A 10,984-nucleotide genomic window follows, 5' to 3' on the forward strand; every position below is an offset into this window, starting at 1 on the left:
GGGCCTTTCTGACTTCCTGACCTCAATGTAAACTTGCAATTTAACACACAAATCTAAATATTCAAAGCTAGGATCTGGATATGAGAAAGGACATGCAGGGTTTATCTTTCTGGGCCTAGGTGATATCTCCCAGGATAATATTTTCCAGTTACATCTCTTTTCCTGCACATTTTATTACTTCATTTTTCTTTACAGCTGAGTCAAATTCCACTGTATATGTACTGCATTTTCATTGTTCATTCAGCATTTGGTGAACATCTAAGCTCATTCCATTTGCTAGCTATTGTGAATTTGGAGTTTCTTATGCCTTAAAATGTTGACATTGTCGCTGCTATTCTTGACCTCACTTTGTTGGTTTTCAGAGCAGCAAGATGGACCCTATGCATTGGCCTTTGTGGCTTCAAATATCTTGAAGACAGAGAAATAGGATTAAAGCAGCTGTCTTATATGAGTCAAGGTTTTTTAGACCTTTTCATCTTAACCAGAAAGTATGGTATGACACCAATGAGTTTCTGGTTGAATTCTCTTACATGGCTAATATTTCTGAAGCTCAAATACAAAATCTAACCACTCTTTTATAATTGGCTTTTGAGATAAATGAGTATTTTAAGACATTAACTTCCTCACCCTATTTTTTTTTGGGGGGGGGGTTGTTTCTGTTTTGAAATCCCAAATTTACTTTCGATTAGTAGTCAAATTCTACGGTTCTCTGGGGAAATCAAATCTGTAAAGGAAAATTAAGAGTTACAAATGCTCAGATGTATTTGGGGAATTGGTGCTGAGGTTTATTTGAGCATGGAATGGAATTTGAACTCTGTGAAAGAAAGCTGGTATCTAGAGAGCTGATGTCACACAAATGTCCCAGACTGGAGAGATGTAAGAGCTAACAGTAACAGTCCATTCAAGCAGGCCACACTTCTGAAAGTAAGTTCTTCAAACTTAATTCTCAGTAATCAGAGTTTTCTGTTTTAATTAACATTTTTAGTCTTTTGAAAATTTCACATGTCACATATGTATACAGTGTATCTCGATCATATACACCTGCCTCTAACCTTTCAGAAAGTTTCCTGACATCTCTTTCCAAATATTTTAATTTCTATAACCTACCAAGTCAGAGAAGTGCTGCCAATGTGCACGTGGGTGAGGTGCCGCCCACTACTGCATGCACAAGTTCTTAGTGGTCATGTCCCAAAGCAAATGGTGTCGACCTCTCCCAACAGCCCCCAGTAGGCTGCATAGGGCTGGGGCCTTAGGAGGCCATTTCCATTATATGCTGACATTTTAATTGACGTGATCTTTTGTAGGCAATCACAGCTGCTATAAAGCCATGGCCACAAGACAGCAGGACATAGCACTCCTCACCACATACTCTTTGGCTCCCCCTCTCTGCAGTGTTTCCTGGGCCCTAGTGTCAGAGGTCTAAGATTTATAACACATGCGTCATCTATGCCTCAGTACCCACAGTTGCATATTCTTAGTGCTTTGACCAGTTATGGTGTGAGCATCAACTATTGTCCACTGCATAAATGAAGCTTCTCTGACCAAAGCTGAGACAAACATTGACCTATGGGTTTAAACATAAATATTAAAAGGCAGTTTGACGACATGACCATGTAGTAAAATAGGAGTAGTGGGTTCCCTTCTACATCCCATGACCTCCCCAGCCAAGGTTTTTTACTACGATTACATTACTAGACATGAATTTTCTCCTGTGGAGCAGGCCTCAAATCAGTCAGAAAGTAATTTGTTACCCACCTCCCCCCATCCCATGCCCTAAATATCACATGCACCAAACAATCATGCCACTGCTGCCTCTTACATATATACTAGAGCACTGCCTGGCAGGTTAGTATCATAGGAACAGGGTCCAGCCTTGAGTAAGACCTTTGGTCGTTTTTTTCCCCTAGCAGCCTGCCTTCTGACTCTTTATAAACGAGTCTTCAGGAGAGTTACCTGGTCAGTTTGAGATTGATTTCTCTATCCTGGAACCAAAGTATGCGGAGTCTTCAGCAGTAAGGTCTAACTATCTAGTTATGGTGTGCAACAAAGACCATTGACAATACCTTGTATTTTCTTGGGTGTTTCTGGATCCTCCCTAACCAGTAACTCTTATGAAGTTAGCCTATGGTTAGCATTGTTTCCAAATGTTTATTTTGGTTGCCTAATAGTATTTTTACAAATGTCGGCTTTGAGCAATGAGAAGAATCAGAAAGTGGCAGGTAAGTTCTGGGTAGCCGGAAAGTCTATTTCCCTGGTTCACTTTTCACCTGAGAGTGTCAGAGTTAAGTGTAAACAACTTGATTATTCCAAATGAGAAATGTTGAAGACTCAGGTCTTAGAAGGACAGCGGCAACTTTCGATACTTGATCCATCCATCCCACCCCATCCCTGCCTCCCACAATACCCACTATTTACAAAATGGATTTTCAGGCTCTCTGAGTGTTGGAGTTCTGCCTTAGAAGTTGTCTCTCCTGTACAAGAGCTCCAAAGCTCACACTCAGGCTAGGCTTGGCTGTGACTCTGATACAAGCAGAATTTAGGAGGCCAGGGCAGGGGGGAAGGAGGCAACTGCTAGCTCCAGGGTGGGCACTTCTATATTGAGAGTCTATTTATTTCTGTTTGTCTGCCTTTTCCTCTGCCGATATTTCTATGTTGGTCTGTTCTTCTGCTTTCCTGCTCAGGGTTTTACATTTGAATCCTCTTTACCTGGACAATTTCCCTCCTATCCACCTTGGGCCAGGTAAGACCTCTTTGGAAAGAGTCCCTCCGGTTTCCATGTATTCTGTGTTTGAGGCCCATTTCCCCTGCACTGAAAGAAGCCTGCTAATGGCTGTGTGGGAGGGAGGCCGCATTCACTGCTTGTCTGCTCTTTTCTCTGCCCAGGTATGTTGAAACGTTTTGACTACCAAACAATAATCCTGATCGTCATCTGTGCTGGGATCCTGACAGCCTTGTTTGTATTGATAGGAGTTGTTCTCTGTCTTTACTCCAAAGTAGTCAAGGCACTGGATGCAGCTAGGTAAGAATGCGCCATACCCCTTTAATGGGCCCTCAGCTGGAGCAGGGTCATTTCTTACTCCAGTGGCCTCTCGTAGGGGAAAGTCAAGGGCCACCGTCAGGTCTGAGAGGATGGGGACAGATGGGTACAGAAACTTCAGGGTTTTCCTTCTAGCTTGGAGCTTACGAGTCCACTATTCTCAGCTGGAGTGTGTGTGTGTGTGTGTGTGTGTGTGTGTGTGTGTGTGTGTGTGTGTGCACATGTGCATGCAGGTGTGTGCCAGCATTCCTTTCTGTCCCCAGGGAGTGTGCCTTCAGTATTTAACAGGACCCTGGCTGAGCCCCCTTTCCCTCTCTGGCGCTGTAGACTGGGGAATCCACAGAGGATGCTGTGCGGAGGAGCTGTCTCTACTCACACAGAGTGTGGCCATAACAACCTCTTCCCACTCACTGGGGAGCTCACATGTCCCCTCGTTCATTGTCAGTGGCTGTGGGAAAAGTGAAGTGGGTCAAGAGAATAGAGACTCCACGGAGGACAGCTGACAGGGATGGAAGTCAGACGAGAGACGTTTGAAGCTTGGGAGAGGCAGGCTGTCAGCAGTAATGGTGTCCCTTTCTCGGGATTTAGATTGTGGAGACCAGAGCTGAGCCCAGCCAACTCTAGCACCTTTGTCATCATTCCCACATCCCAGGGGCCTGTAGCAGCCACGTTGGGGAAAGCCATTCTCCCTTGCTTGAAGTGGCAACCTGGGTTCACATGCATAGCCACTTCAGGAGAGGAAAAGACAGGGAAGGGGCAGAGAGCTTCACTCCAAGGCTGGTGTCACATGTGTGATGGGCTTCAGCCCTGGACTTCCCATACAGCCCTCATGATGTGGACGCTCACTGGAGAGGACAATTCTAAGCTCATTTTGTGTGTTTCTTTAAAGAATTGTAAAAGAAGCAGATGTTGCGGCAGCGTCTTCGGTGTTCCACAGGACTCCTCGCTACCCACACTGCTGCCCTTTTGTCTCTTGTCTCCTTGGAATACCAGCTGTTCCTGTTTCAGTGCTGAGGAGTTCTGTCTGGAGAGGTGAGTGGGTGCTGGCCAGGGCAGTCTGTCCCGGAAGAGAGCACAGCCCCACACCTCAGCTACTGCGGCACAGTCTTAGGTGTTCCACGGGTCGCTTCCCTGCCCCCACTGTCGTCCTTTGGTCTCCTGTGTCCTTGGAGTACCGGCTGTTCCTGCTTCAGTGCTGAGGAGTTCCATCCAGAGAGGAGGAGATGGGCAGGCGCCAATGCAAGAATTCTTCCAACAATCTGAAAGGCAACATGACATCTCCAGAATCCAGGGAGCTCGAAACTAGAAGAATTGAACATCCTACTCCAGAAGAAATAGAAGAAATCAACTCTAAGCAGATCTTTATGAAAAAAATAGAGGAACTTAAACAGGAGGTGAAAATCTGCTGTAAAGAAATGGAAGATAAGTATAACAAAAAGATTGAAGAAATGAGTAAATCCGTAAATGAAATTCTGGGAAACCAAGAAAAAAACAATCAAACAGGTAATAGAAACAGTTCAAGATTTGAAAACTGAAATGGAGGCAATGAAGAAAACACAAACCGAGGGCCGGTTGGCTATGGAAAATTTAGGTAAACGAACAGAGACTTCAGAAACAAGCATAACTAAACAGAATACAAGAGATAGAAGAACGACTCTCAGACTCTGAAGACACCATAGAGAAAATAAACACTCTGACCAAAGAAAACAGCAAATCCAACAAATTCTCATCACAAAACATTCAGGAAATGTGGGACACAATAAAAAAAAAAATCTAAGAATAATAGGGGTAGAAGAAGGAGAAGAATTGCAGATCAAAGGCCCAGAAAATGTATTCAACAAAATTATAGAAGAAAACTTTCCCAACCTAAAGAACGATATCCCTGTGAAGGTTCAAGAAGCATACAGAACGCCGAATAGACTGGATCAAAAAAAAAAAACATCCCCTCGCCTTATAATAATCAAAACACAAAACATTCAGATTAAAGAAAGAATATTAAGAGCTGCAAAGGAAAATGGTCAAGTAACTTATAAAGATAAACCTATCAGACTTTCCCCGTGTAACATGAGGGCCGGCTTGTTGGGGTATCTATCCCGTCGAGCACCCCAACAAGTCGGCAAATCCCAAAGAAAACCAATCACACAGAGATCTCTATAAGTTATAAAGCTGATTGGCCCATTAGGTCAGGCTTCTTATTAGTCCTTGTAACTTATATTAATCCATTATCATTATCTATGTTAGCCATAATGGCTCAGTACCTTTCTCAGTGTGACAGCTTACATCTTGCCTCTTCGGTGGTCTGCACAGGAATGGCGAGAGAGTTTCTGCTTCCAGAATACTCCCAGTCTCTTTGCTCCACCCCTACTTCCTGTCTGGCTTTCCTGCCTATACTGCCTGCCTGGCCAATCAGCGTTTTATTAAAATATGATTGACAGAATACAGATAATTCTCCCGCATCATCCCCGGACTTCTCTATGGAAACCATGAAAGCCAGAAGGTCCAGGATAGAGGTACTGCAGAAACTAAGAGACCATGGATGCAAGCCCAGACTACTATACCCAGCCAAGCTATCGTTCACTATCAACGGAGAAAACAAAATGTTCCAGGATAAAAACAAATTTAAACAATATGTAGCCACAAATCCAGCCTTACAGAAAGTATTAGAAGGAAAATCACAACCCAAGGAATCCAACATTGCCAATACTGCCTACAATAACTCAGACAACTAGTGACCCTTCACAAGCACATCTCAAAGAAGGGAAACACACACTCTACTACACACACACAAAAAGGAAAATATCCGGAGTCAACAACCACTGGTCATTAGTATCACTTAATATCAATGGACTCAATTCACCTATAAAAAGGCACAGACTTAGAGATTGGATACGAAAACAGGATCCAATATTGTGCTGTTTACAAGAAACACACCTCAACCACAAAGATAGACACCTACTCAGGGTAAAGGGTTGGGAAAAGGTTTTCCAAGCAAATGGACCTAAGAAACAAGTGGGTGTGGCCATGCTAATATCTAACAAAATTGACTTCAAACTAAAATCAATCAGAAGAGATGGAGATGGACATTTCATACTCATAACAGGAACAATTCATCAGGAGGAAGTCTCAATCCTGAATATCTATTCCCCTAATATAAAGGCACCCACTTATGTAAAAGATACACTTCTAGAACTCAAGGCAGTCATCAAACCACACACACTAATAGTAGGAAACTTCAACAAACCTCTCTCACCAATGGACAGGTCAATCAGACAGAAACCTAACAGAGAAATAAGAGAATTATTGTAGGTATTGAATCAAATGGACTTAACAGACATCTATAGAACATTCCACCCAAATAGGAAAGAATATACCTTCTTCTCTGCAGCTCATTGAACCTTCTCAAAAATTGACCACATACTTGGTAACAAAGCAAACTTCCACAGATACAAAAAAATATTAGTAACCACCTGTGTCTTGTCAGATCACCATGGATTAAAGTTAGAATTCAATAACAATGCTACCCCCAGGAAACCAACAAACTCATGGAGGCTGAACAGTCAACTACTGAATCACCCCTGGGTCAAGGAAGAAATAAAGAAAGAAATTAAAGTCTTCCTTGAATTTAATGAAAATAAAGACACAATATACTCAAACCTATGGGACACTATGAAAGCAGTGCTAAGAGGAAAGTTCATAGCACTAAGTGCCCAATTAAAGAAAATGAAGAAAGCACACATTGAAGACTTAACAGCACACCTGAAAGCTCTAGAAAAAAAGAAGCAGATTCACCCAGGAGGAGTAGAAGACTGGAAATAATCAAACTGAGGGCTGAAATCAACAAAATAGAAACACAGAAAACAATCCAAAGAATCAATGAAACAAAAAGCTGGTTCTTGGAGAAAATCAACAAGATCGACAAACCCCTATCCAAACTAATCAAACAGCAGAGAGAGAACATGCAAATTAATAAGATCAGAAATGAAAAAGGGGGCATAAACACAGACACAGAGGAAATTCAGAGAATCATTAGATCTTACTACAAAAACCTGTATGCCACAAAATTGGAAAATGTAAAAGAAATGGACATTGTTTTAAATAAGTACCATATACCAAAGTTGAACCAAGAACAGGTGAACAATCTAAATAGACCTGTTAGTCGCGAAGAATTAGAAACTGCTATCAAAAATCTCCCTACCAAAAAAGCCCAAGACCAGATGGCTTCAATGCAGAATTCTACCAGAACTTCCAGGAAGAGCTAATACCTATACTCCTTAATGTATTTCACAATATAGAAACAGAAGAGTCATTGTCAAAATCCTTTTATGAAGCTACAGTTACTCTGATACCAAAACCACACAAAGACACAACCAAGAAAGAGAATTACAGGCCAGTCTCACTCATGAACATCGATGCAAAAATTCTCAATAAAATACTGGCAAACCGAATCCAAGAACACATTAGAAAAATTATCCATTATGATCAAGTAGGCTGGTTCAACATATGCAAATCTATCAATGTAATCCATCATATAAATACACTAAAAGAAAAAAGCCACATGATCATTTCATTGGATGCTGAAAAAGCATTTGACAAAATTCAACACCCCTTTATGATAAAGGTGTTGGAGAGACTGGGGATACAAGGATCATACCTAAATATAATAAAAGCTATTTACAGCAAGACAACAGCTAACATCAAATTGAATGGAGAGAAACTCAAAGCCATTCCACTAAAATCAGGAACACGACAAGGCTGTCCACTCTCTCCATACCTCTTCAATATAGTACTTGAAGTTCTAGCAATAGCAATAAGACAACATAAGGGGATCAAGGGGATTCGAATTGGAAAGGATGAAGTTAAATTTTCGTTATTTGCAGATGATATGATAGTGTACATAAGCGACCCCAAAAACTCTACCAAAGAACTCCTGCAGCTGATAAACACCTTTAGTAATGTGACAGGATACAAGATCAACTCCAAAAAGTTGGTAGCCCTCCTATACACAAAGGATAAAGAAGCAGAGAGGGAAATCAGAGAAGCATCACCTTTCACGATAGCAGCAAATAGCATAAAATATCTTGGGGTAACTCTAACCAAGGAAGTGAAGGACCTATTTGACAAGAACTTTAAGTCTTTGAAGAAAGAAATTGAGGAGGATACCAGAAAATGGAAAGATCTCCCCTGCTCTTGGATTGGGAGGATCAACATAGTTAAAATGGCAATTCTACCAAAAGCAATCTATAGATTCAATGCAATCGCCATCAAAATCCCATCAAACTTCTTCACAGAACTTGAGAGAACAATAATCAAGTTTATATGGAAAAACAAAAAACCCAGGATAGCCAAAACAATCTTATACAATAAAGAACCTCTGAGGGCATTACCATCCCTGACTTCAAACTCTATTACAGAGCTACAGTATTGAAAACACCTTGGTATTGGCATAAGAACAGAGAAGTCGACCTATGGAATCGAATAGAAGACCCGGATATTAACCCACAAACCTATGAACACCTGATTTTCGACAAGGGAGCTAAAGGTATACAATGGAAGAAGGAAAGCATCTTTAACAAATGGTGCTGGCATAACTGGATGTCAACCTGTAGAAGAATGAAAGTAGATCCATATCTATCACCACGCACAAAACTCAAGTCCAAATGGATTAAAGGCATCAACATCAATCTGACCACTTTGAACCTGATAGAAGAGAAAGTGAGAAGTAGTCTACAAGATATAGGCACAGGAGACCACTTCCTAAGTAGAACCCCAGTAGCACAGACAATAAGAGAATCAATGAATAAATGGGACCTCCTGAAACTGAGAAGCTTCTGTAAAGCAAAGGACACTGTCAGTAAGACAAAAAGGCTACCTTCTGACTGGGAGAAGATATTCACCAACCCCTCATCAGACAACGGTCTGATCTCCAAAATATACAAACAACTCAAGAAACTAGACACTAAAACTCTAATTAACCCAATTAAAAAATGGGGTACTGAACTGAACAGAGAATTCACAACAGATGAACTTCGAATGGCCAAAAGACACTTAAGGTCATGCTCAACCTCCTTAGCGATCAGGGAAATGCAAATCAAAACCACTTTGAGATACCATCTTACACCTGTCAGAATAGCTAAAGTCAAAAACACCAATGATAGCCTATGCTGGAGAGGATGTGGAGTGAGGGGAACACTCATCCATTGTTGGTGGGAATGCAAACTTGTGCAGCCACTGTGGAAATCAGTGTGGCGGTTCCTCAGGAAACTGGGAGTCAACCTCCCTCAGGACCCAGCGATTCCACTTTTGGGAATATACCCAAGAGATGCCTATCATACTACAAAAGCATTTGTTCAACTATGTTCATAGTTGCACTATTTGTAATAGCCAGAACCTGGAAACAACCTAGGTGCCCCTCAATAGAAGAATGGTTAAACAAGGTGTGGAACATATACACATTAGAGTTTTACTCAGCGGTAAAAAACAATGACATCTTGAATTTTGCATGCAAATGGATGGAAATAGAAAACGCTTTACTGAGTGAGGTAACCCAGACCCAAAAAGAGGAATACGTTATGTACTCACTCATAAGTGGATTCTAGCCTTAATTAAAGGTCTTTGAGCCTATAATTCGTGATCCTAGAGAAGCTAAATAAGAAGGTGAACCTGAAGAAAATCATATAGTTATCCTTCTGGATATTGGAATTAGACAAGATTGCCAGGCAAACTTGGGTGCACGGGACGTGTGGGGGGGGGTGGAAGTAAGGGGAGATGGTTGGAGAGAAGGGAGAGGGGGAGGATTGGGGATGGCTTGGGTGAATGGGATGGGGAGAGGGAGGAAGGATGGATGTGAGAGCGGGGAGGTGTGTATCTCAACTAAGGGAGCCATTTTGGGGTTTGCAAGAGACTTGATTCTGGAGGGGTTCCCAGGCCCAAGAAGAGGTTCCCAGATTGTTCCCTGGGCAGCAGAGGAGAGGGTGCCTGAAGTGGCCTTAGCCCATAACCATACTGATGAATATTTTGCATATCTCCATAGAACCTTCATCTGGCGATAGATGGAGACAGAGACAGAGACACACATTGGAACACTGGACTTAACTCCCTAGGTCCAAATGACAACCAGATGGAGGGAGAGCGTGAGCAAGGAAGGCAGAATCGGAGGGAACCATCATCTGACGATGGATGGAGACAGAGATGGAGACCCACATTGGAGCACTGGACTGAGCCCCCAAGGTCCAATGAGTAGTGGAAGGAGGGAGAACAAGAAAAAGGAAGTCAGAACCGCGAGGGGTGCATTCACCCACTGATACAAGGGGACTGATCGAATGAGAGCTCACCAAGGCCAGCTGGACTGGGACTGTGATCGGGCCGGATTCTCTGAATGTGGCTGACATGGGGCCTGACTGGGAGGACATTGACAATGGTGCTGGGTCTTGTTTCGTCTGCATGTGCTGGCTTTCTGGGATCCTGGTCTGTTTGGATGCTCACCTTCCTGGACCTGGAGGGAGGGGGGAGGAACTTGGACTTCTGGCGGGGCAGGAGGCCCTGACTGCTCTTGGGACTGGAGAGGGAGGAGGGGAGGAAGTGGGGGAAGTGGGAGAGTATTGGGAGGAGAGGAGGAACTTGGACTTCCCAAGGGGCAGGAAGCACTGACTGCTCTTGGGACTGGAGAGGGAGGAGGAGAGGGAGTGGGGGGAATGGGAGGGTATTGGGAGGAGGGGAGGAAGTGGAAATTTTTTTATAAATAAATGAATAAATAAATTAATTAAAAAAGAAGCAGATGTTGCTGTTAGCTGCATTGATCCATGCAAGGTCACACATGAGAACATCATCCGGGTCAAGCCCATCCCTACGGAGTCTTGTCGTACCCTCCAGTGCTGTGATGCCTGTAATGTCTTTGCAGATGTTGGTGCCCTCCCACCTTGTATTTGTAGACTAAGTGAAGGACTCTGA

The 10,984-nt window shown here is 42.7% G+C and overlaps 1 protein-coding gene across 1 annotated transcript; it reads left to right on the top strand.

The window, feature by feature from the left end:
* The first annotated feature begins 881 nt into the window (after positions 1 to 881).
* LOC148121465 (protein FAM24B-like) lies at positions 882 to 10,984 on the top strand. Its single transcript, XM_087908368.1, has 4 exons — positions 882 to 924; positions 2,884 to 3,019; positions 10,311 to 10,321; positions 10,806 to 10,984. Exons 2-4 carry the CDS (start codon positions 2,886 to 2,888, stop codon positions 10,982 to 10,984), a joined length of 324 nt encoding a protein of 107 aa, XP_087764494.1. The 5' UTR covers positions 882 to 924; positions 2,884 to 2,885.

This window comes from Myodes glareolus, chromosome 7 (genome assembly GCF_982192425.1).
Source record: "Myodes glareolus chromosome 7, mMyoGla1.1, whole genome shotgun sequence".
NCBI classification, from domain to species: Eukaryota; Metazoa; Chordata; class Mammalia; order Rodentia; family Cricetidae; genus Myodes; species Myodes glareolus.